Below are 27,404 nucleotides of genomic sequence, written 5' to 3'. Positions count from 1 at the left end.
AACAAAGCTGAGATTTACTTTGAAGTTCAAAGTGTAGGAATACATGTGCAATTAAATCGGAATGCCATGAACCAAGAGGTTGTGAGTTCAAATCCCAGGTGAGGACATGTTGAACAACAATTACTGTATAAAAAAAACATACACAATGGAATCATGTGGGTCAAATATGTAAGTTGAAAACACCGCGTGACGTTCTGAGGACATCTTAACGACAGGGCACCGCGTGAACTCTTATCACATATGAAGTGTTTCTGATTTCACATGTGGAAAAGGTTATGTGAAAATTAATTTCGCATTTGGAATAAATTTAACATTTGCAAAACATCATGAGATTTACCACTTGTGAAATCATGTGGTTTTTCCAAAGGGGTTTTTGAGTCAACAATACTTATTGTGAACTTTTAAAATCTTTCCTTAAATTCTTTCCCTAAAATATTTATAATGTTCTGTGATTGTGCTATATCTGCTGAAAGACTTGAACTGTCTTAGAAGTGTCATAGGCTGCAATATATATTCTATGCTGCATTGCCCATCATTCTACAAAGATTATAGGGAAGCAGGGAACAGTAAAACAGTCAACTTAATATTATGTGAAATAGAGAGGAAACATCAGTGTGAGAATCCATGTCCTTCATGTTCAAGTAAAGCCGAATCTCAGAGATAGAGTTGTGGTTGAACTCAATCCCCCGGCGATCACCTATGAAAGGGCAGTCTTTCGTTTTACACTTTCCTTGGGAATTTCCCATTTTTCAGCTCCAAAATGAAAACAATCACATGAAACACCATTCTATGTCATTTTGCAAACAAACTCCCACTTTTGAGTTTGTGTCATTTGTTTAAATAACTTCTTTAATTAATTCAATATGAATGTAGTAAGTTTAGTGTTACTATTCATAATGACCACTGGTAGCTGAAGTCCCTGTTTACCCACCATAAAATAAGCTACCAGGGGCTTGTCCCCCTTCGACTTGCTTGCGTGATAGATCTCAGAAATGACTCACCCATCAGGGAATGGGTGAGTTATACCAACACACAAGGGGGAGACTACAGTGCTTTTTCTCACTGATTGATAGGCGATAGCAATTTTATTGCGTCATTATGTTACACTCTAGTTGCCTTCACGACAGATAAACGCAACCCATCCGCGCTACTAAAGGGAGGCCAGCCAAGTAAACGCGCTCAGTCTATGCATTCTAATCTGAATGTGGTGGACCTATGAGAAGAGCAGTGCCATTGGATTGCATTCGTCTGTGCCATAGCTTTTGTAGAGAGACAAGCCAACTAAATTCACCTCATAATAATAATCTTATTATAAGGCTTCGCCTATTTTTACTTTACGCAAATGTGGATTAATCTGGATTGATCGGATATTAGTGACTATTATTGTTGATTATTATCCTTTTATTCTTATTTCTATTTGCATTATACATTATTTTCAACTCCAAATTGCAACGTCATAATTGTATACTACAGTTTCCAAGCGGAATGAGCCTGTTTTGCACCTCCTGAGGATACAAGGCTTGAGTCTGGATTCAAAATGAAGTTAAAGTTTTTTTCCGGTGGGCTCTATACGACCACATCTAGCCTACAACTCCGTCGGCAGTTGATATTGCCAATTGAAAACGTGATGCTGTAGCCTATTGTAGTTCATTGACGGTAGAAATGTTATAATTGTTTCTCCATGTGAGATTCTCGAATGTGGATCACTGAAAACGATGTATACCGAGGCGGCTAATTTAAATTTCAGCTCGAATGGAAGCATCGACGATCCACTGAGCTCTCTGGATCAAGAATGGAACGAGCCCCCGGCGAAAAGACTGTCTCGGACGGGACACCATGTTATGTCCGTCTTCCTTGGATCTATTATGGTTTTTGGTTTCATCAATAACCTGGTGGTATTGATCCTGTTTATTAAGTTCAAAACTCTGCGGACTCCTGTGAACATGCTTTTGCTGAACATCAGCGTGAGTGACATGCTGGTGTGCCTCTGTGGCACCACGCTCAGCTTCGCCTCCAGTCTACAAGCACGCTGGCTGTACGGGAAGCACGGGTGCATGTGGTACGGCTTCGCCAACTCTTGTTTCGGTGAGTTTAGTCAACTGTTACGTAACAAAATAGTCACCAGAGTAACTATATATTTTTTCTCTCACAATAACACAATCAAAGCCTCGATGCCTCATCAATGCGTTTAAAGAAATCATTGTGCCAAATAATTGATTCACTTTATCAACCTGCTAATAATCCGAATCAGCTGCGCTAGGACGTTTAACTCTCCAGGAACCGGGTTGGAGACGCCTGAACTAGGGACTGTCTGTTTATAGGTAATTTGTATCAGATAATGTTGCCGATGAAAGGTGTAGTGTGGGGTACAGTGATTGCATTATTGGAGCGAAGTGATGGACTTCCACTTCCAGATTTCCCACGTGCCACATGACTGGGTTAGCCCACTATAATTCCTGATGTCACACATACAGCAGAATTGTTTTATGGATAGTGTGTTGTCAGCAGTTGCATCTGTGCCCCACAGACAGTTTAATTGTGACTCCTCTGACGTGTGAAATCATTGCTTCTGTACTCTCACGGCCAAGTGGAACAGAAAGAGAGGGAGAGACCCATTCTGTCAGCGTGATGATGTTAGTTATCTCACTGTACTTTAGAGATACCTTCAATGAATCTGTCTAGACCCAGATATAGGAAGCTTTTTGTCTGTGACGCTATGCAGTGTGTGTGAAATTGTTTCGTGGAATGGAAGTGGATTCAGGGCTACAGATGTAGGATCTTAATTTGATCACCCTTTTGTAGCAGGGAATTTCCTGCACAGCAGATAATACAAACTTGTAGTGTGTTCACGTTTTAAAAATGCTTCTAAAGTTTGTCATTGGCACTTTACACTTTGAAACTTGATTTGCCCCTACAAAAAAAAGTATATTATTTATAATCCAAATCAAATCAAATGCATTGTATAGGTTGTGAACACATATTTTGCAGATGTTAAGGTGCAGCAAAATATTTGTTTCTAGCTCTGACAGTGCAGTAATACCTAACAATACATACAGTTGAAGTCGGAAGTTTACATACACCTTAGCCAAATACATTTAAACTCAGTTTTTCACAATACCTGACATTTAATTCTAGTAAAAAATCCCTGTCTTATGTCAGTTAGGATCACCAATTTATTTTAAGAATGTGAAATGTCAGAGTAATAGTAGAGAGAATGATTTATTTCAGCTTTTATTTCTTTCATCACATTCCCAGTGGGTCAGAAGTTTACATACACTCAATTAGTATTTGGTAGCATTGCCTTTAAATTGTTTAACTTGGGTCAAACGTTTCGGGTAGCCTTCCACAAGCTTCCCACAATAAGTTGGGTGAATTTTGGCACATTCCTCCTGACAGAAATTGTGTAACTGAGTCAGGTTTGAAGGCCTCCTTGCTCGCGCACGCTTTTTCAGTTCTGCTCACAAATGTTCTATAGGATTGAGGTCAGGGCTTTGTGATGGCCACTCCAATACCTTGACTTTGTTGTCCTTAAGCCATTTTGCCACAACTTGGAAGTATGCTTGGGGTCATCGTCCATTTGGAAGACCCATTTACGACCAAGCTTTAACTTGATGTCTTGAGATGTTGCTTCAATATATCCACATCATTTTCCTGCCTCATGATGCCATCTATTTTGTGAAGTGCACCAGTCCCTCCTGCAGCAAAGCACCCCCACAACATGATGCTGCCACCCCCGTGCTTCACGGTTGGGATGGTGTTCTTCAGCTTGCAAGCTTCCCCTTTTCCCTCCAAACATAACAATGGTCATTATGGCCAAACAGTTCTGTTTTTGTTTCATCAGACCAGAGGACATTTCTCCAAAAATTACGATCTTTGTCCCCATGTGCAGTTGCAAACCGTAGTCTGGCTTATTTATGTCGGTTTTGGAGCAGTGGCTTCTTCCTTGCTAAGCAGCCTTTCAGGTTATGTTGATATAGGACTCGTTTTACTGTGGATATAGATACTTTTGTGCATGTTTCCTCCAGTATCTTCACAAGGTCCTTTGCTGTTCTGGGATTGATTTGCACTTTTCGCACCAAAGTACAGAATGTGTCTCCTTCCTGAGCGGTATGACGGCAGCGTGGTCCCATGGTGTTTATACTTGTGTACTATTGTTTGTACAGCTGAACGTGGTACCTTCAGGCATTTGGAAATTACTCCAAAGGATGAACCAGACTTGTGCAGATCTACAATTTTCTTCTGAGGTCTTGGCTGATTTCTTTTGATTTTCCCATGATGTCAAGCAAAGAGTCACTGAGTTTGAAGGTAGGTCTGGAAATACATCCACAGGTACACCTCCAATTGACTCAAATGATGTCAATTCGCCTATCAGAAGCTTCGAAAGCCATGACATAATTTTTGGGAATTTTCCAAGCTGTTAAAGGCACAGTCAACTTAGTGTATGTAAACTTCTGACCCACTGGAATTGTGATTTAGTGAATTATAAGTGAAATAATCTGTCTGTAAACAATTGTGGGAAAAATTACTTGCCATGCACAAAGTAATGTCCTAACTGACTTGCCAAAACTATAGTTTGTTAACAAGAAATTTGTGGAGTGGTTGAAAAATGTGTTTCAATGACTTCAACCTAAGTGTATGTAAACTTCCAACTTCAACTGTACATAATCCCCCAAAAATCAAAATAAAGAAATATCAGAATGAGCAATGTCCGTGTCCGGAACATAAATATATATGTATATAATGGTGTGTATGGACGGTATATGAGTAGAAAAGGTGTGATGAGCCTTGACTAGAATAGAGTATATACATATGAAGTTGGACTCAATCACTGTAAATCAAATGGAGATGAAAGATCAGCAGGAGGAGTGGGGATTCACACACTTTCAAAGGGTGCACTCAGGAGGGGAATTGAGGAGGGAGGGTGGGCTTTGAATATCATTATTATCAATATAATTGAATATAAAAAAGGACAAATGCATAAGGTTGCCCTGTTGCTTCAAATGCCATTATGTTACTTCTCCTAATTTGCCCCAAGAGGTTTTCTCCACCAAAGCTTTCCACAAAAGGTGCACTCATGAGGGGAATTGAGAAGTGAGTGCAGGCCAGGATTTTAATATCATTATCATTTAATTATCATTGAATATCAATAAAGGAGAATGCAGAACCATGTCCTGATCCTTAAAATGCCAATCTGTTACATCTTCTAACGACCGTAAGATTATATTATTCCACCAATGTTCCACAACCTGCTATATTGCCCTTTACCACAAAAAAACGTTGAACAAATTGTCTCAGCAATAAGTCTGCCAACGCCTCTTTGCAGCTGTCGTCAAGAGTACGACACTGAGGCGACATGTGTGCCCATGCACACTAGACTAATTCAGGAGACCGTTTGTAGTTTTTAATCCCCTCTTATATCAGGAACGGGTGGCGAAATGTTTGATTAAACGATTCAGAGACTAAAACGAATAAATCATCATTTAAAGAGAGGTAATCGATATACAAACCCAAAATCATCGGCTCTTCTTGCAGGCTGTATATCCCTATGTTGGAGCATAGCGAACTGTAGGTTGTGATTTTTGACCTGTTTACTTGTACATTGAACAATACAGCAACTTTACAGCAATAATAGAAAATACTGTTTGTTTTCCTCAATTTGTGGGTGTGGTCAAGGGGAATTCCTTCAATATCTACTCGGAGTATCTCTGCCTTCTAGAATTCCTCTCGGCCCAGCCCATTTGTCTCTGGTTTGAGGTGGCAAACTATGGCAATTCTCAGTGTTTGTGACATCACATGAGTCAAGTGTTTTGAAAACGGGCTGAGGGGTGTTTATGGTTGATCAGAAGGTCAGTCTGTTCATGGGATAGCAGAGCACTGAGCCCAGCACCTATTATGCCATAGCTCTGCCTGGCTGTTGGCTTGCTAGGCTACCCTCTGCAGTTGTTAGATAGAAGAGTCTTCTGGGCCTTTGTGTGTTTACATATCAGGTCATGGATTTTTTTTCAGTAATATCAACTATTGGAGTAATTGTGTCACAGGCAAGCTCTTATTTTCTGAGCTGATTATTTAGCAAGAAGCTAACGAGTACACCATTTCAAACAATGCGTTAACTGTTTATGACAACCGTTTATTACAGATCTAAAAACTAGAAATGAACAGTTTATAAAATACTTATAAACCTTTATAAATAACCCCTGGGGAGGGTAGGCAACAACACATCCGCCACCCTGACCCTCAACCTGGGGGCCCCTCGGGGGTGCATGCTTAGTCCCCTCCTGTGCTCCCTGTTCACCCATGACTGCGTTGGAATGTTAGTGTAGCATGTGTGCATAGAGCAAGTGCAAGAAAAAGGGGATCAATGCAGATAGTCTGTGTAGCCATTTGATTAACTGTTCAGCAGTCTTACGGCTTGGGAGTAGAAGCTGTTCAGGAGCCTTTTGGTCACCGACTTGGCGCTCCGGCCTTGCTACCGCTTGCCTTGCGGTAGCAGAGAAATCAGTCTATGACATGGGTGGCTGTAGTCTTTGACACAGCCTGGTATAGAAACAGAGCTCACCCAAACCATCAAAACTATAGTCTTGGACTATCTGAAGGAGAAATATGATGACCTCCTGGACTTATCCTCGTTGGTCAACCCTCGGTTTAAAACACATTACATCAAAGAGGAGAAGGTGGGCCACAATAAAGCAAGAGCTGTCTCAGAGATAGTCAATGAGGGACATGAAAACCCAAGCCCAGCACAGGGAGACGTTGCTGCTGCTTCACCACAACTGACAGCTAAAAAGAGAAAGTCACTGGGCAGTTTTTTTCAAGAAGCCTCTCCACTACCACAGGTCTCACTGAAATCCAGCTGGTAGAAAAGGAACTCAGCTGCTACCTTCAGTCTCCTGATGCCGACAGTGAAACCAATCCACTGGACTGGTGGAAGATCCAAAACACTTTCCCAAAGTCCTCCACCTGGCAAAGCGCTACCTGTGCATTCCTGCGACCAGCTCCCCCTCATAGTGACCTGCCATAGGGCAGCTTTAAAGCCAAATCAAATGTGATTTTGATTTGAATATGAGTATTTGAGAAGGGTTACACTACTGCAATTTGGAGTATACCAATGCTTCCCTCTATTGGAGCATAATAGCGTTGATGTCAACTTGTAGACAGACTTGTTTTTCTTGCTTGTAACTTGTCAGACAACACCTACCCCAACTTCAACTGTGATGTGCCGTTAGGCTAACAGTTACAATGCATATTGACTTGCACTATTTGTTTAAAAAAAAAAAAAAAAAATCTTGCTCATGACTTGTAAGGGTTTACAAGTTAAAATGTTATTTGTGAGTTCTACTTCTGACAATAATTAAGAAACATTAAAGCCTTGGGTTTGTTCAGGCATTCTTGAGTCTGAAGCAGAAATGACCCTTTTTAAACATGATTTGATTAATATCGTGATTATTATCGTTATCGAATGACAAAAAATATATATATCATGATCATTTATTTGCCATATCGCCCAGCTCTAGTTCTACATGGAATTCAAAAGGGTTCTACCTGGCACCAAAAAGGGTTCTTCAAAGGGCTCTCCTATGGGGACAGGCGAATAATCCTTTTCGGTTCTAGCACTTTTTTTGAGCAGTATACAGCTGTTTTATTGGGCACATGTGACAAATAAAATGTGATTTTGATTTGAATATGAGTATTTGAGAAGGGTTACACTACTGCAATTTGGAGTATACCAATGCTTCCCTCTATTGGAGCATAGAAGTGTTCATGTCAAAGTGTTATGTTAATTTAATTGGGTGCAGTACATGGTGTTCCAGAATCCAGGAACTCCAAACCACTTTCATTTCACACCCTGTCCTTTTAGTGGACAAAATTTCCCACTATAGGTGTGAGTTCTACAGAACAGCGGCCCATTCCACAATGGCACAGTGAAAGGGACATATCCATATACTACTCCCATGGCAAAAAAAAACTGCCATCCAGCCCCCTCTCCGAGGGCTGTCACCATTGGACCACCAAGGTGACCTCAACTTCTGAGATGGAATCTGCAGGATGGTGTGTGAACTGTGAATGGCATTGAAATACCAAGACATTTCTCCCTCTGTTAGTCACACCACACCGAGCACAAAGTCAGCCCCACCCACTCTCTCCATCCATTCCCTGTTTCTCAGTGCTCAGAGCTTAACTCATCCACAGGTTGTGGGTGGTGGGATACCATAGAAATAAACTTACTAGAACCGGCATCTCCATTGAAGTCAATGTACCGTGGTGGGTGGACCAGCGGCCACAAAGTAAAGCAGGAAAAGTAATTATATTAAATTTCTATGTGCCATACTGTGCGCAGTTGAAACCCTCTGCAGAATACGTGCACACAAACTGCACTGCAGTGGTCAGTCAATACAGATGTAGGAACTTTACTTAGAGAAAAGTGGACACACCTTGCATTTTCACATAATATAATGTTCAATAATTTAGACTTTTTGTGGCTACTACTGTTGAATAATTAACAGATGTCCTGGGCCTCTGAAGCATCTTGGGTAGTTAAATTAAAGAGAGGTTTCCATGCAGAGTCATTGTGCCCTTGGCAGATAGCTACGTAATGGGTTACAGCTGTTGCTTGGGGTCCTCATTCCGAACCTGGCCTCCCGACCATCCGCTACCCAGCAGTAGCTAAAATGGAGGTCTGAAGCAAAAACAGCTCCCGAACATCTACTCTTCTCCTAAAATAGACTACAACCGCAAACTTTTATGTCTATTCTCCAAAAAAAAACAGCCTCCAAACAGAAGAAGGGATCCACAAACATCTGCACAACCATAGACATTTTTCTTTATGTGGAATGCGGCTTCTTTTTTCTCTGTGCTCAAGTGTGGCAGGGCCCAAATCTCTGTTTCGAGAGTAATCTGGAGGGGCGCTGATAGACATGATTAAAAAGATCTTTGAAGATTAGAACATGCTGTGAGGAGAGGAGGATCTTTTGGAGTGTAGGAAGAACTCTCACAGAAATAAACTAACATGGGATGGAGATGGCGGGAGATTGGGAGATGAGATTACACAAGTCATCATGGTTCAAAGCATGGTGTAATGACTGCTTTAGATTTAAAACCAAAGTGACTGTATGTACGTAGAATGACATACAAATGTAGAACGATGTACGTGTGTAGAAGGAAGTATGTACACTGTACACTGTACAACCCTAACATTTTTTACAAGTAAATGAGTTAGGTTTTCTCAATTGAAAAAAAGTACATTTGTTGAAACCAAATATATGATTCAATGCCAACCGTTATACACTGCTCAAAACAATAAAGGGAACACTTAAACAACACAATGTAAGTCAATCACACTTCTGTGAAATCAAACTGTCCACTTAGGAAGCAACACTGATTGACAATAAATTTCACATGCTGTTGTGCAACATGTGGAAATTATAGGCAATTAGCAAGACACCCCCAATAAAGGAGTGGTTCTGCAGGTGGTAACCACAGACCACTTCTCAGTTCCTATGCTTCTGGCTGATGTTTTGGTCACTTTTGAATGCTGGGGGTGCTTTCACTCTAGTGGTAGCATGAGACGGAGTCTACAACCCACACAAGTGGCTCAGGTAGTGCAGCTCATCCAGGATGGCACATCAATGCGAGCTGTGGCAAGGTTTGCTGTGTCTGTAAGCGTAGTGTCCAGAGCATGAAGGCGCTACCAGGAGACAGGCCAGTACATCAGGAGACGTGGAGGAGGCCGTAGGAGGGCAACAACCCAGCAGCAGGACCGCTACCTCCGCCTTTGTGCAAGGAGGAGCAGGAGGAGCCCTGCAAAATGACCTCTAGCAGGCCACAAATGTGCATGTGTCTGCTCAAATGGTCAGAAACAGACTCCATGAAGTTGGTATGAGGGCCCGACGTCCACAGGTGGGGGTTGTGCTTACAGCCCAACACCGTGTAGGACGTTTGGCATTTGCCAGAGAACACCAAGATTGGCAAATTCGCCACTGGCGCCCTGTGCTCTTCATAGATGAAAGCAGGTTCACACTGAGCACTTGACAGACGTGACAGAGTCTGGAGATGCCATGGAGAACGTTCTGCTGCCTGCAACATCCTCCAGCATGACCGGTTTGGCGGTGGGTCAGTCATGGTGTCGGGTGGCATTTCTTTGGGGGGCCGCACAGCCCTCCATGTGCTCGCCGGAGGTAGCCTGACTACCATTAGGTACTGAGATGAGATCCTCAGACCCCTTGTGAGACCATATGCTGGTGCGGTTGGCCCTGGGTTCCTCCTAATGCAAGACAATGCTAGTCCTCATGTGGCTGGAGTGTGTCAGCAGTTCCTGCCTGACCTGAATCCAATTGAGCACATCTGGGACATCATGTCTCGCTCCATCCACCAACACCACAGTTGCACCACAGACTGTCCAGGAGTTGGCGGATGCTTTAGTCCAGGTCTGGGAGGAGATCCCTCAGGAGACCATCCGCCACCTCATCAGGAGCATGCCCAGGCGTTGTAGGGAGGTCATACAGGCACGTGGAGGCCACACACATTACTGAGCCTCATTTTGACTTGTTTTAAGGACATTACGTCAAAGTTGGATCAGCCTGTAGTGTGGTTTTCCACTTCAATTTGGAGTGTCACTCCAAATCCAGACCTCCATGGGATGATAAATTTGATTTCCATTGATAATATTTGTGTGATTTTGTTGTCAGCACATTCAACTATGTAAAGAACAAAAATATTTCATAAGAATATTTCATTCATTCAGATCTAGGATGTGTTATTTTAGTGTTCCCTTTATTTTTTGAGCAGTGTATTTGATTAATAAAAAACCTAGATTTCAAGTTGCAACCTATTTCTTTCAACACTCAACTTACTTTTCCCCTTTGGTTAAACCTAATAAATAACATAACTACTAATATATCACAACATTTTACCAAGTCGATTTTTCACTCCAGAATTATCAGATTTTCTGCAATTGGGTTCCAAACAATTAAATACATTTCCCGGGAGTCAAGATACTGTATTAAGTTTGTTCCATAACTCAAAACACTTTCTTTAAATAATACTTTTTTTAACCAAATTGTGACCATTTCTTTAGTATCACAGTTTGTACACAGATATCGTTTAAGATTTCGTGCTGGCAGTAAATATATAATCATTACAAAAAAATACAGAACACACTACCTGGAATGGAATTCACTCGCAAGGGTGGCCAAAAATAACCAATTGAAAGCCACGCCCCACAACAGGCCACACACCCAACTCTTCTGATAGGCTGCCGCTGTTACATTGCACCCACCGCTATGCAATGCAAATGTCCATGAAGTACTGAAAGCAATTTATAAGCTTTCCTTCAATAAAAAATAACATAAACTGTCAAATTTGGCTAGAGCTGGCCGTCTGGCCAAACTGAGCAATCGGGGGAGAAGGGCTTTGGTCAGGTAGGTGACCAGGAACCCGATGGTCACTCTGACAGAGCTCTAGAATTCCTCTGTGGAGATGGGAGAACCTGAAGGACAACCATCTCTGCAGCACTCCACCAATCAGGCCTTTATGGTAGAGTGACCAGCCAGAAGCCACTCCTCAGTAAAAGGCACAACAGCCCGTTTGGATTTTTCCAAAAGGCACCTAAAGACTCCCAGACCATAAGAAACAATATTCTCTGAGCTGATGAAACCAAGATTGAACTCTTTGGCCTGAATGTCAAGTGTCACGTCTGGAAACCTGGCACCATCCCTACTGTGACACATCGTGCTGTGGTGATGTTTTTCAGCGGCAGGGACTGGGAGACTAGTCAGGATCGAGGTAAAGATGAACGGAGCAAAGTACAGAGAGCTCCTTGATGAAAACCTGCTCCATAGCGCTCCGGACCTCAGACTGGGGTGAAGATTCACCTTCCAACAGGACAATGACCCTAAGAACACACAGCCAAGAGTGGCTTCGGGACAAGTCTCTGAATGTCCTTGAGTGGCCCAGCAAGAGCCCGGACTTGAACCCGATCGAACATCTTTGGAGAGACCTGAAAATAGCCATGCAGCAATGCTCCCCATCCAACCTGACAGAGCTTGAGAGGATCTGCAGAGAAGAATGGGAGAAACTCCCCAAATACAGGTGTGCCGAGCTTGTAGCGTCATACCGAAGTAGAATTGAGGCTGTAATCACTGCCAAAGGTGCTTCAACAAAGTACTGAGTAAAGGGTCTGAATACCTATGTATATGTGATATTTCAGTTTTTTTTAAATTGTATAAATTAGCAACAAAAAAAAGTACCTGTTTTTGCTTTGTCATTATGGAGTATTGTGTAGATTGATGAAACATTTAATCAATGTTAGAAGAAGGCTGTAACGTAACAAAATGTAGAAAAAGTCAAGGGGTCTGAATACTTTCCGAAGGCACTGTACATCCTTTGTGACTCCATACATCTAATTGAATTATATATTAAGAATATATGTAATGCCCACTGATATATGTATCACAAATATTCAGTCTGTGTGAGTTACTGGATGCTCTCATGCATACTATAGTTTGGTAAGTTATTGATATTGGTTCACTGTTTCTTGTTGATCTATTTATAGAAAATAATGATGTTGAGATAGTTACATTCTGATACCCAGAGGTTGATGAGATACCAAATTTAAAAAATGAAAGGGCAAATAAATCGATGAAAACCTCGGGAAATTCATCATGCATAATTGGGCAGGGGTGTTTCTCAAGAGGGAAAATATATACAATCAGGGACTCCTATGCGATTTCTAAATGGAATTCAATATGGAATATTGGCATATGAGAAACCTGGGCATGATAAACGGACCATGGTCTGAGTCTGACTGTCTCTCTAGTCTCTTGGTGGAGGGAAGAGGGTTAAAGTACATGGATGAACTCAGCCGCTTCCTCATCTGCACTGACAGGTCGGCTCCCCTAGGGGTCAACCAGAGGGAAGAGCCAATCACTGGCCTTGCTGCTGTAGCGTCTTTTCCGCCCTCTGGTCCTCGAAGGAGGGAGTGTGATTCTGTGCCTTACACTGATTGAGTCAAAGAAATATTACTGGGGAGTGGAATGGAGTAGATTGAATATCCAATCTGTAATGACAGGCATGCAGCATGTGCCCACTGTTTTGAGCTACAGAGCTAAGCCAAGGCTGTTTCTGAATTTCACATCGCTTTCTCACCCCTCGATAAATTAGTAAACTTATGTTGAAAGATGACCCGTCGGGGCTCAGAGGTCCTTATTAAAGCAACAGCCTCGGCAGCTTCCTACAGCAACGTTTTCATTTGCAACAGCATCTTATATAATGAGAATAATACCTTGTATGTGTGCCTTTGAAAATACCTAGGGACACATACAGAGTAAAACATAAAATAGCCTAAATAAACACGACAATACTAAAAGCAAAGTGCATTACCACAAAGGCACCCCAAAAATAGCAAGATAATTAATACATGGGGGAAAACAGAAACAACAGCAATAACAATGTCAAGCTCACGAAGGCAGTTCAAATCGAGAGGCTACTTGAAAGACCTCTGTAACCCGATAGGTAGAAAAAAAAAAGAGCTAGACGGTTTAAAACGCTATAGGCTGAATGCTATTCTGAAAAGGTTGTTTTTGGAGATTCGGATGGAGTCCGAACTCAGGAAGTTCAGTGGTGAGAGAGTTCCAGAGAGAGAAGGCGCGATCCCCCATGAAGCGTAGGATGGATGGAAGGCTGCGTATGGGGGTATAGATGTGTAGCATGTCAGAGAGACAGGAGGGGGCCAAGCCATGCGAGGATTTGTAAGGTGCCGATTTTGAGTTTTCAGAAAGTTTGAGCTTAACCACGATTTTATTTATTTTAAACAGCTGATGCGTGATGGTGGGGGGGTCAGAGGTAGGTTTGGATTGAACATAGATTTGTGTGTCATCAGTTTAGCAGTGGAATTGGAGAGCATGTTGGGGGATGATTTGGCCAAGGGGTATATGTAGATAATGAATACTGTCGATATCGACACCTGGCTTTCCAGTTACCGCTCCAAAAACAAATTATAGAACCTAGATGAACTGTATGGTTAATCTTCTACAATATACAAGCAAAATGTATATTTCTATTCAATGACTTCAACTTTAAGACCTATACATTGACATAACATTACCATTATAATGTCCAATTGTCCAAAACAATTATCAATTTCTCAAAATGATTGGCCATATTATAATGAAATATTTTTTCTATTACCTAGAATTATAATGAAATATTTTTTCTATTACCTAGAATTATAATTTAATATTTTTTTCTATTACCTAGAATTATAATTTAATATTTTTTTCTGTTACCTAGAATTATGATTGACATGTTTTTCTATTAACATACAATATATTACATGAATATGAATTGTTGGTGCCTGGAGGTTGTGTGTGTGAAGAGCCTGAAGACAGAGAGAGTTGATTAAGATGGGTGTGCATGCCACTGCATGTAGAGATGAGTCAGTTTGGGCTGATTACTGTCCTCTTGGCTGGACAGGGTAACCGTGACAGGGGGTTTGTTACTCATCTGTGTGTGTGTGTGTGTCTTCATTATACATGGGGCTGGAGGATCATAGGGGGTTCCTGATTGGGCTCTGTAAATAGTTGTCATTAGCATAGACAGGTTATGTAACTGATGGATAAAGCAAGCGTTCACAGCCGGGAGAGCATCGTGTGACATTTTCCATTGTGTGATTCACTGGAATCGGTTCTGGGTAGGTTGTGACAGATAATGGACCTACGTTATTGGTGGCAGTGATAGGAGTATCAGTAGTGAATTAGAGGGATTTTGACACTTCAGTTGCTCAACTTTGGGATTTGATTAAGCCATATGTACATGTTGCTAATACCCTGCAGGCATTTCCCAGTGTCTTATTCCAAATGCATAATATGAACCACTTGATCAGATGTCAATGAAATCATATCTGATAGCGCAGTAATTACAGTGGAATATGTGGAGTGATGGAATGACTCATTTGCAGCAAATGCGTCATTTCAGCCCACCCCTAACACCCCTATACACACATACCGCAGTCACACTCACAACTCATAACTTGCCGTGATGGTGAGAAAATATATGAGCGGAAAAGGTATTTTCTCCTTTAATTTCTCATTTGGTTGATATGTGATGTGTAAACATAGTGTGTCCAAGATGGCATAGCAGTCAGACGTCCTTTGTCCTCGTCTTGTCGTGTCCTGTGTATATATATATTAAAATCTTTCTTCGCATATCTTTTATATATTTTCTTTTCCAAAAACTCAACTTCAAAACGCTCTCCTGCAACCCGCCTCACCAATTAAAAAAAAAAAGTATTATTTACCTCAAATCTGAAATCCACAATAGAAGCTAGCCTGAAGCTAACCAGAAGCTAACCAGGTGCTAACCAGGTGCTAGCCAAAAGATAGCCAAAAGATAGCCAAAAGCTAGCCAGGAGCTAACCAGGAGCTAGCCAGAAGCTAGCCAGAAGCTAGCCAGTTTACTGGATAACGTTAGTATTTAGCTAACCACGGTTGATGGTCATCCTCTATCCTTTAGCTCGAAAAGCTATCGCCAGTTTTGTACAACGCGACTCAGACCAGAATATACTGGACCTATTTTTCTCTCCATATCCACGGATTTCAACCGAAAGCTCTGAACATTTACACCTGGATCTCGCAGCTAGCTAGCTGCTATCCGTGTGACTATTGGCTTACGTCAGTCCCGGAGCAAACTTCAATTATTCCGGAGCTAGCCAGCTGAAGAGTTCCATCAACCACTCCTGGGCTACAATCACCTATCCGGACCCGTTTTACTGCCGATGCGGAGCCCCACCGGGCCTTCACGACGGTACTACCGACGTTATCTGCACGAGGGAGTTATCCAACTGGCTCCTCTGTCGCGACGTTACCTGAATGGCCATCTGCGGCCCGCTAATCGTTAGCTGTCTTATCGGCTGCTTTCTGCTTTCTTTTTCTTGACTATTATTATATCCATTTTGCCAATTGGATTGATCCCATCTACCACACGGAACCCCACTAATCTACTAACGGAAACGCACGAAGTGGCTAAAAACAGAACACCGTCCTACGCTAGCTAGCTAACGATGGCCCGGCTAGCTGTCTGAATCAAATCAAATCAAATCAAATTTATTTATATAGCCCTTCGTACATCAGCTGATATCTCAAAGTGCTGTACAGAAACCCAGCCTAAAACCCCAAACAGCAAGCAATGCAGGTGTAGAAGCACGGTGGCTAGGAAAAACTCCCTAGAAAGGCCAAAACCTAGGAAGAAACCTAGAGAGGAACCAGGCTATGTGGGGTGGCCAGTCCTCTTCTGGCTGTGACGGGTGGAGATTATAACAGAACATGGCCAAGATGTTCAAATGTTCATAAATGACCAGCATGGTCGTATAATAATAAGGCAGAACAGTTGAAACTGGAGCAGCAGCACAGTCAGGTGGAAACCAGCAGCATGGCCAGGTGGACTGGGGACAGCAAGGAGTCATCATGTCAGGTAGTCCTGGGGCATGGTCCTAGGGCTCAGGTCAGTTGAAACTGGAACAGCAGCATGGCCAGGTGGACTGGGGACAGCAAGGAGTCATCATGTCAGGTAGTCCTGGAGCTCAGGTCCTAGGGCTCAGGTCCTCCGAGAGAGAGAAAGAAAGAGAGAAGGAGAGAATTAGAGAACGCACACTTAGATTCACACAGGACACCGAATAGGACAGGAGAAGTACTCCAGATATAACAAACTGACCCCAGCCCCCGACACATAAACTACTGCAGCATAAATACTGGAGGCTGAGACAGGAGGGGTCAGGAGACACTGTGGCCCCATCCGAGGTCACCCCCGGACAGGGCCAAACAGGAAGGATATAACCCCACCCACTTTGCCAAAGCACAGCCCCCACACCACTAGAGGGATATCTTCAACCACCAACTTACCATCCTGAGACAAGGCTGAGTATAGCCCACAAAGATCTCCGCCACGGCACAACCCAAGGGGGCGGCGCCAACCCAGACAGGATGACCACAACAGTGAATCAACCCACTCAGGTGACGCACCCCCTCCAGTGACGGCATGAGAGAGCCCCAGTAAGCCAGTGACCCAGCCCCTGTAATAGGGTTAGAGGCAGAGAATCCCAGTGGAAAGAGGGGAACCGGCCAGGCAGAGACAGCAAGGGCGGTTCGTTGCTCCAGAGCCTTTCCGTTCACCTTCCCACTCCTGGGCCAGACTACACTCAATCATATGACCCACTGAAGAGATGAGTCTTCAGTAAAGACTTAAAGGTTGAGACCGAGTTTGCGTCTCTGACATGGGTAGGCAGACCGTTCCATAAAAATGGAGCTCTATAGGAGAAAGCCCTGCCTCCAGCTGTTTGCTTAGAAATTCTAGGGACAATTAGGAGGCCTGCGTCTTGTGACCGTAGCATACGTGTAGGTATGTACGGCAGGACCAAATCAGAGAGATAGGTAGGAGCAAGCCCATGTAATGCTTTGTAGGTTAGCAGTAAAACCTTGAAATCAGCCCTTGCTTTGACAGGAAGCCAGTGTAGAGAGGCTAGCACTGGAGTAATATGATCACATTTTTTGGTTCTAGTCAGGATTCTAGCAGCCGTATTTAGCACTAACTGAAGTTTATTTAGTGCTTTATCCGGGTAGCCGGAAAATAGAGCATTGCAGTAGTCTAACCTAGAAGTGACAAAAGCATGGATTAATTTTTCTGCATCATTTTTGGACAGAAAGTTTCTGATTTTTGCAATGTTACGTAGATGGAAAAAAGATGTCCTTGAAATGGTCTTGATATGTTCTTCAAAAGAGAGATCAGGGTCCAGAGTAACGCCGAGGTCCTTCACAGTTTTATTTGAGACGACTGTACAACCATTAAGATTAATTGTCAGATTCAACAGAATATCTCTTTGTTTCTTGGGACCTAGAACAAGCATCTCTGTTTTGTCCGAGTTTTTAATAGTAGAAAGTTTGCAGCCATCCACTTCCTTATGTCTGAAACACATGCTTCTAGCGAGGGCAATTTTGGGGCTTCACCATGTTTCATTGAAATGTACAGCTGTGTGTCATCCGCATAGCAGTGAAAGTTTACATTATGTTTTCGAATAACATCCCCAAGAGGTAAAATATATAGTGAGAACAATAGTGGTCCTAAAACGGAACCTTGAGGAACACCGAAATTTACAGTTGATTTGTCAGAGGACAAACCATTCACAGAGACAAACTGATATCTTTCCGACAGATAAGATCTAAACCAGGCCAGAACTTGTCCGTGTAGACCAATTTGGGTTTCCAATCTCTCCAAAAGAATGTGGTGATCGATGGTATCAAAAGCGGCACTAAGGTCTAGGAGCACGAGGACAGATGCAGAGCCTCGGTCCGATGCCATTAAAATGTCATTTACCACCTTCACAAGTGCCGTCTCAGTGCTATGATGGGGTCTAAAACCAGACTGAAGCATTTCGTATACATTGTTTGTCTTCAGGAAGGCAGTGAGTTGCTGAGCAACAGCCTTCTCTAAAATTTTTGAGAGGAATGGAAGATTCGATATAGGCCAATAGTTTTTATATTTTCTGGGTCAAGGTTTGGCTTTTTCAAGAGAGGCTTTATTACTGCCACTTTTAGTGAGTTTGGTACACATCCAGTGGATAGAGAGCCGTTTATTATGTTCAACATAGGAGGGCCAAGCACAGGAAGCAGCTCTTTCAGTAGTTTAGTTGGAATAGGGTCCAGTATGCAGCTTGAAGGTTTAGAGGCCATGATTATTTTCATCATTGTGTCAAGAGATATAGTACTAAAACACTTGAGCGTCTCTCTTGATCCTAGGTCCTGGCAGAGTTGTGCAGACTCAGGACAACTGAGGTTTGGAGGAATACGCAGGTTTAAAGAAGAGTCCGTAATTTGCTTTCTAATAATCATAATCTTTTCCTCAAAGAAGTTCATGAATTTATCACTGCTAAAGTAAAAGTCATCCTCTCTTGGGGAATGCTGCTTTTTAGTTAGCTTTGCGACAGTATCAAAAAGGAATTTCGGATTGTTCTTTTTCCTCAATTAAGTTAGAAAAATAGGATGATCGAGCAGCAGTAAGGGCTCTTCGGTACTGCACGGTACTGTCTTTCCAAGCTAGTCGGAAGACTTCCAGTTTGGTGTGGCGCCATTTCCGTTCCAATTTTCTGGAAGCTTGCTTCAGAGCTCGGGTATTTTCTGTGTACCAGGGAGCTAGTTTCTTATGAGATTTTTTTTTAGTTTTTAGGGGTGCAACTGCATCTAGGGTATTGCGCAAGGTTAAATTGAGATCCTCAGTTAGGTGGTTAAATGATTTTTGTCCTCTGGCGTCCTTGGGTAGGCAGAGGGAGTCTGGAAGGCATCATGTTAATTAGAAGGCATCATGTTAATGTTACTACTTAGCTTCGGCTGTTGGAGGTCCTGACGAATCGTGTCCAGATAAAGCGTCCGGAGTGAAAAAGTTGAAAAAGTTGAGGAAAAAATAAATAAATATATGAACGGTAATTAAAAAGTGAAAACCGTAAAGTTGTCAGGTAGCAAAACAGGTTGAATCGCCGTTACCCCAACCAACCTCACTACTAACTGGACCCTTGTGATCACTCGACTAAGCATGCCTCTCCTTAATGTCAATATGCCTTGTCCATTGCTGTTCTGGTTAGTGTTTATTGGCTTATTTCACTGTAGAGCCTCTAGCCCTGCTCATTATACCTTATCCAACCTTTCAGTTCCAGCACCCACACATGCGATGACATCACCAGGTTTCAATGATGTTTCTAGAGACCATATCTCTCTCATCATCACTCAATACCTAGGTTTACCTCCACTGTATTCACATCCTACCATACCTTTGTCTGTACATTATACCTTGAAGCAATTTTATCTCCCCCAGAAACCTCCTTTTACTCTCTGTTCTGGACGTTCTAAATGACCAATTCTCATAGCTTTTAGCCGTACCCTTATCCTACTCCTCCTCTGTTCCTCTGGTGATATAGAGGTGAATCCAGGCCCTGCAGTGTCTAGCTCCACTCCTATTCCCGTGGCGCTCTCTTTTGATGACTTCTGTAACCGTAATAGCCTTGGTTTCATGCATGTTAACATTAGAAGCCTCCTCCCTAAGCTTGTTTTATTCCCTGCTTTAGCACACTCTGCCAAACCGGATGTTCTAGCCGTGTCTGAATCCTGGCTTAGGAAGACCACCAAAATCTCCATTCCGAACTACAACATTTTCAGACAAGATAGAATGGTCAAAGGGGGCGGTTTTACAATCTACTGCAGAGATAGCCTGCAGAGTTCTGATCTACTATCCAGGTCTGTACCCAAACAATTTGAACTTCTACTTTTAAAAGTCCACCTCTCTAAAAAGAAGTCTCTCACTGTTGCCACCTGCTATAGACCACCCTCTGCCCCCAGCTGTGCTCTGGACACCATATGTGAACTGATTGCCCCCCATCTATCTTCAGAGCTCGTGCTGCTAGGCGACCTGAACTGGAACATGCTTAACACCCCAGCCATCCTACAATCTAAGCTTGATGCCCTCAATCTCACACAAATTATCAATGAACCTACCAGGTACCACCCCAAATCCGTAAACACGGGCACCCTCATAGATATCATCCTAACCAACTTGCCCTCTAAATACACCTCTGTTGTTTTCAACCAAGATCTCAGCGATCACTGCCTCATTGCCTGCATCCGTAATGGGTCAGCGGTCAAACGACCTCCACTCATCACTTTCAAATGCTTCCTGAAACACTTCAGCTAGCAGGCCTTTCTAATCGACCTGGCCGGGGTATCCTGGAAGGACATTGACCTCATCCCGTCAGTAGAGGATGCCTTCCTCACCATCTTAAATAAGCATGCCCCATTCAAGAAATTTAGAACCAGGAACAGGTATAGCCCCTGGCTGTCTCCAGACCTGACTGCCCTTAACCAACACAAAAACATCCTATGCTGTTCTGAATTAGCATCAAACAGCCCCCGTGATATGCAACCTTTCAGGGAAGCTAGAAACCAATACACACAGGCAGTTAGAAAAGCCAAGGCTAGCTTTTTCAAGCAGAAATTTACTTCCTGCAACACTTACTCAAAAAAGTTCTGGGACACTGTAAAGTCCTTGGAGAATAAGAACACCTCCTCCCAGCTGCCCACTGCACTGAGGATAGGAAACACTGTCACTAACGATAAATCCACTATAATTGAGAATTTTAATAAGCATTTTTCTACAGCTGGCCATGCTTTCCACTTGGCTACCCATACCCCGGTCAACAGCACTGCACCCCCCACAGCAACTCGCCCAAGCCTTCCCCATTTCTCCTTCTCCCAAATCCAGGCAGCTGATGTTCTGAAAGAGCTGCAAAATCTGGACCCCTACAAATCAGCCGGGCTAGACAATCTGGACCCTTTCTTTCTAAAATGATCTGCCGAAATTGTTGCAACCCCTATTTACTAGCCTGTTCAACCTCTCTTTCGTGTCGTCTGAGATTCCCAAAGAATGAAAAGCAGCTGCGGTCATCCCCCTCTTCAAAGGGGGGGACACTCTTGACCCAAACTGCTACAGACCTATATCTATCCTACCCTGACTTTCTAAGGTCTTCGAAAGCCAAGTCAACAAACAGATTACCGACCATTTCGAATCCCACCATATCTTCTCCTCTATGCAATCTGGTTTCAGAGCTGGTCATGGGTGCACCTCAGCCACGCTCAAGATCCTAAACGATATCTTAACTGCCATCGATAAGAAACAATACTGTGCAGCCGTATTCATTGAACTGGCCAAGGCTTTCGACTCTGTCAATCACCACATCCTCATCGGCAGACTCGATAGCCTTGGTTTCTCAAATGATTGCCTCGCCTGGTTCACCAACTATTTCTCTGATAGAGTTCCGTGTGTCAAATTGGAGGGCCTGTTGTCCGGGCCTCTGGCAGTCTCTATGGGGGTGCCACAGGGTTCAATTCTTGGACAGACTCTCTTCTCTGTATACATCAATGATGTCGCTCTTGCTGCTGGTGAGTCTCTGATCCACCTCTACGCAGACGACACCATTCTGTATACTTCTGGCCCTTCTTTGGACCCCTCCAGACGAGCTTCAATGCCATACAACTCTCCTTCCGTGGCCTCTAATTGCTCTTAAATACAAGTAAAACTAAATGCATGCTCTTCAAACGATCGCTGCCTGCACCTGCCCGCCCGTCCAACATCACTACTCTGGACGGTTCTGTCTTAGAATATGTGGACAACTACAAATACCTAGGTGTCTGGTTAGACTGTAAACTCTCCTTCCAGACTCACATCAAACATCTCCAATCCAAAGTTAAATCTAGAATTGGCTTCCTATTTGGCAACAAAGCCTCCTTCACTCATGCTGCCAAACATACCCTTGTAAAACTGACCATCCTACCGATCCTCAACTTCGGTGACGTCATTTACAAAATAGCCTCCAATACCCTACTCAATAAATTGGATTCAGTCTATCACAGTGCCATCCGTTTTGTCACCAATGCCCCATATACTACCCACCACTGCGACCTGTACGATCTCGTTGACTGGCCCTCGCTTCATACTCGTCGCCAAACCCACTGGCTCCAGGTCATCTACAAGACCCTGCTAGGTAAAGTCCCCTCTTGTCTCACCTCGCTGGTCACCATAGCAGCACCCACCTGTAGTACGCGCTCCAGCAGGTATATCTCTCTGGTCACCTCAAAAACCAATTCATACTTTGGCCGCCTCGCCTTCCAGTTTACTGCTGCCAATGACTGGAACGAACTGCAAAAATCTCTGAAACTGGAAACACTTATCTCCCTCACTAGCTTTAAGCACCAGCTGTCAGAGCAGCTCACAGATTACTGCACCTGTACATAGCCCATCTATAATTTAGCCCAAACAACTACCTCTCCCCCTACTGTATTTATTTATTAATTTATTTTGCTCCTTTGCACCCCCATTTATTTGTATCTCTACTTTGCACATTCTTCCACTGCAAATCTACCATTCCAGTGTTTATTTTATTTATTTATTTATATTTTTTACTTACTATATTGTATTTACTTCGCCACCATGGCCTTTTTTGCCTTTACCTCCCTTATCTCACCTCATTTGCTCACATTGTATATAGACTCATTTTTCTACTGTATGTTTGTTTTACTCCATGTGTAACTCTGTGTTGTTGTTTGTGTCGAACTGCTTTGCATTTATCTTGGCCAAGTAAGAATTGTAAATGAGAACTTGTTCTCAACTTGCCTACCTGGTTAAATAAAGGTGAAAAAAATAAATAACAAGCCCCGTCAGGGGCCTTTACTCTAGATTAATTCTATACCATTTCAGTTGTTGGGAATTGCTATTTGCATAGTCATGTGATCTGTGAAGCATGTACTTGTACTTTAGCTTCAAAGAAAAATCGCTCGCACTTCACTAAGCTTGTTTCTGTGGTATAATTCAGTCAGTGGAGAGGGATTCCCAGAGCACAGTGCAGGTAGGCTACATACAGTGTATTCTGAAATGATTCAGACCCCTTGACTTTTTCCACATTTTGTTACATTACAGCCTTATTTTAAAATTGATTGAATTTATTTTTTCTCTCATCAATCTACACACAATACCCCATAACGACAAAGCAAAAACAATGTTTTTGTTGCTAATCAATAAACAATAAAAAAAACTGAAATCACATTTACATAAGTATTCAGACCCTTTACTCAGTACTTTGTTGAAGTACCTTTGGCAGCGATCACAGCCTTGAGTCTTCTTGTTTATGAAACTACAAGCTTGGCACACTTGTATTTAGGGAGTTTCTCCATTCTCCTCTGCAGATCCTCTCAAGCTCTGTCAGGTTGGATGGGGAGCATTGCTATATAGCTATTTTCATGTCTCTCCAGAGATGTTTCATTGGGTTCGAGGTCCTGAGCGCTCTGGAGCAGGTTTTCGTCAAGGATCTCTCTGTACTTTGCTCTGTTCATCTTTCCATCGATCCTGACTAGTCTCCCAGTCCCTGCCGCTGAAAAACATCCCCCACAGCATGATGCTGCCACCACCCTGCTTCAACGTAGGGATGGTGCCAGGTTTCCTCCAGACGTGACGCTTAGCATTCAGGCCAAAGAGTTCAATCTTGGTTTCAACAGACCAGAGAATCTTGTTTCTCATGGACTGAGAGTCATTTTGGTGCCTTTTGGCAAACTCTAAGCGGGCTGTCATGTGCCTTTTACTGAGGAGTGGCTTCCGTCTGGCCACTCTACCATAAAGCCCTGATTGTTGGAGTGCTGCAGAGATGGTTGTCCTTCTGGAAGATTCTCCCATCTCCACAGAGGAACTCTGTTCATAGATGACCAGCAGGGTCAGATAATAATAATCACAGTGGTTGTAGAGGGTGCAACAGATCAGCACCTCAGGAGTAAATGTCAGTTGGCTTTTCATAGCCGATCATTCAGAGTTAGAGACAGCAGGTGCGGTAGAGAGTCCAAAACAGCAGGTATGGGACAAGGTAGCACGTCCAGTGAACAGGTCAGGGTTCCATTAGCCCTGCCTGCTGTTGAAACAGTTGAAACTGGCGCAGCAGCATGATCAGGTGGACTGGGGAGAGCAAGGAGTTATCAGGCCATGTAGTCCTGAGGCATGGTCCTAGGGCTCAGGTCCAACGAGAGAAAGAGAGAGAGAGAGAAAAAGAGAGTGAATTAGAGGGAGCATACTTAAATTCACACAGGACACCGGATAAGACAGGAGAAATACTCCACATATAACAGCATGACCCTAGCCCCCTGACACAAACTATTGCACCATAAATATTGGAGGCTGAGATGGTTTGCACGTACACATACAGTACAAGCGTCATATGATATTGCCCTTGAAGTGATAAGATATATTTGGGGGTTTTAAGTGGCTAAATTAAAGAATTATCCGGTAAAACCTGCTATCTAGAACCCAAAATGGTTCTTCGGCTGTCCCCATAGGATAACCCTTTTTGATTCCAGGTAGAACCCTTTTGGGTTCCATGTAAAACCCTTTCCACAGAGAGTTCTACACAGAACCCAAAATAGTTCAACCTGGAACCAAAAAGGGGTTTTGTTGGAATCCTTTTTTCTAAGAGTGTAGAAATCCAGTATAGAGAACCATATGCATATGATTACTGGACTTGTCACTCCTATGTGATAACATAACACAGTGCACAACTTCTCACAGATCCCGCTGAACTTAGACTACTGAAGGCAGTTTGCTTTCAAAATGTAACTGAAACCTACAGTATTGTTTTCATAATTGCAGGGGCTGCAATATTCCTCTTCATTGCTGTAATGCACACTCTGATGTGTTCATGGGGCTGCTTAAAATAGCTGCATAAAATAGGGAATTTCACATGTTCCCCCTTCAAAAGTGATTGTTTACTTGGGTATTAAGGCTCAGTTTAGAAAAGCCAAACAGAACGCATGAAGTTAGTCTGTTTTCAAGGGTAGCCTGCCAGTGCACCACAATCTGTCTCAGTGACTGTCTCACAATAATCCATGTAATGGGTAATCACGGTATACCACCATCCCTCTTGTTCTCTCTCTCTCTCTCTCTCTCTCATTCTCTCCCTACCTCCCTCTCTTTCTCTATCCATCTCTCAGGAATTGTGTCGCTAATCTCGCTAGCCTTCCTCTCCTATGACCGCTACAGCACCTTAACCGTGTACAACAAGCGGGCCCCCGACTACCGCAAGCCTCTGCTGGCTGTGGCGGGCTCCTGGCTCTACTCCCTGTTCTGGACAGTGCCCCCCCTGCTGGGCTGGAGTAGTTATGGCCTGGAGGGGGCCGGGACCAGCTGCTCGGTCACCTGGACATCCCAGACTCCCCAATCTCACTCCTACATCATCTGCCTGTTCATCTTCTGTCTGGGGCTGCCTGTGCTGGTCATGGTCTACTGCTACGGGAGGCTGCTCTACGCTGTCAAACAGGTGAGCTGTCCCACCTATCCACATGGGTTCAAATGAAAAATGGCTTGATATCAATCAAAACACACCAAGCAATGTTTGCCTGCACATATTCTGTTTATTCGCTATTCTTCACGCAAACTTCTTATTCTGAATAACTGTAATCATCTACCTGTGAAGAAGTGGTAGGTGTTTACAGTACCTAAAACCCAACATGGATGGGTGCATTTGCACGTGTGTGTGTTTTCGTCAATAAAACATCAATAGAAGTGAGGCTTGAGCAGAGGAGAGTCAAGTTTACTCATGCAAAGCCCCAGATCAGCATGTTGTGTCAGGGTCTGAACCTGCTGATAAACCACTGATAATCAGAAAGACTTGCAGTGTTAAAACTGTCAGTTATTGGGTAGAATGCTGAAGCACTGCCTAGTGATATCTCGCTCTCCCAGTCAGCGTTATCTGGTGTCTCCACCCTTCCGTGTTTAAGTAATAATTTGTTTGACATACATTAAGATAGTGAACCCAGCTAGCCCCGCAAAGTCAATGTATTGCTGATTACTAGCACGGTCACCACTGAATTATAGAGGACTAAGCACCATGAGTAAGTATCTTTGCACAAGCGAGCCAAAACAGCTCTCCTTCTTCTGTAGCACGAGGCAGCTTGGTGTACATCTCGCCGACAGGATGCTAGTCTATCACAAGGCCTTGCCTCCAATCGATCTCCTTCATGCTGAGTGCCAAGCAGAGACACACCGGGTCCCATTTTTACTGTCTTTGGAACGACTCAGCCGGGGATCAAACTCTCAACCTCACAATCTCAGGGCAGACACTAACCACAAGAACACTGAGTTGGTAGCAGCTACCATCCATTGTTAGGCTACCATTCAAGTGTCTAATTGCACATACTACCACAGTGGTAATCCTGCAGTTTAACTGCCAAATCACACTTGCATGTTCACAGTCATGTATTTATAGAACAGCTAATGGGCTATCTGCCCACAATATGAATAACATAATGCTGCATCTATATACAGTGGGGCAAAAAAGTATTTAGTCAGCCACCAATTGTGCAAGTTCTCCCACTTAAAAAGATGAGAGGCCTGTAATTTTCATCATAGGTACACTTCAACTATGACAGACAAAATGAGTAGAAAAAAAATCCAGAAAATCACATTGTAGGATTTTAAATGAATTTATTTGCAAATAATGGTGTAAAATAAGTATTTGGTCAATAACAAAAGTTTATCTCAATACTTTGTTATATACACTTTGTTGGCAATTACAGAGGTCAAACGTTTTCTGTAAGTCTTCACAAGGTTTTCACACTGTTGCTGGTATTTTGGCCCATTCCTCAATGCAGATCTCCTCTAGAGCAGTGATGTTTTGGGGCTGTTGCTGGGCAACACAGACTTTCAACTCCCTCCAAAGATTTTCTATGGGGTTGAGATCTGGAGACTGGCTAGGCCACTCCAGGACCTTGAGATGCTTCTTACGAAGCCACTCCTTCGTTGCCCGGGCGGTGTGTTTGGGATCATTGTCATGCTGAAAGACCCAG

General features: G+C 43.1%; 1 protein-coding gene across 1 annotated transcript in view; it reads left to right on the top strand.

Moving 5' to 3' along the window:
* Positions 1-1,185: 1,185 nt before the first annotated feature.
* The window catches only part of LOC112266494 (pinopsin-like), a 31,402-nt gene continuing 5,183 nt past the window's right edge, over positions 1,186-27,404 (top strand). Inside the window, exons 1-2 of the mRNA XM_024443993.2 lie at positions 1,186-2,085; positions 25,551-25,876. Coding sequence (XP_024299761.1) covers positions 1,716-2,085; positions 25,551-25,876 — 696 coding nt within the window. The 5' untranslated portion in view covers positions 1,186-1,715. The remainder of the gene's footprint in view (positions 2,086-25,550; positions 25,877-27,404) is intronic.

The sequence above is a fragment of the Oncorhynchus tshawytscha genome, linkage group LG14, assembly GCF_018296145.1.
Source record: "Oncorhynchus tshawytscha isolate Ot180627B linkage group LG14, Otsh_v2.0, whole genome shotgun sequence".
NCBI classification, from domain to species: Eukaryota; Metazoa; Chordata; class Actinopteri; order Salmoniformes; family Salmonidae; genus Oncorhynchus; species Oncorhynchus tshawytscha.
This window is presented reverse-complemented; position numbering and strand designations above follow the sequence as displayed.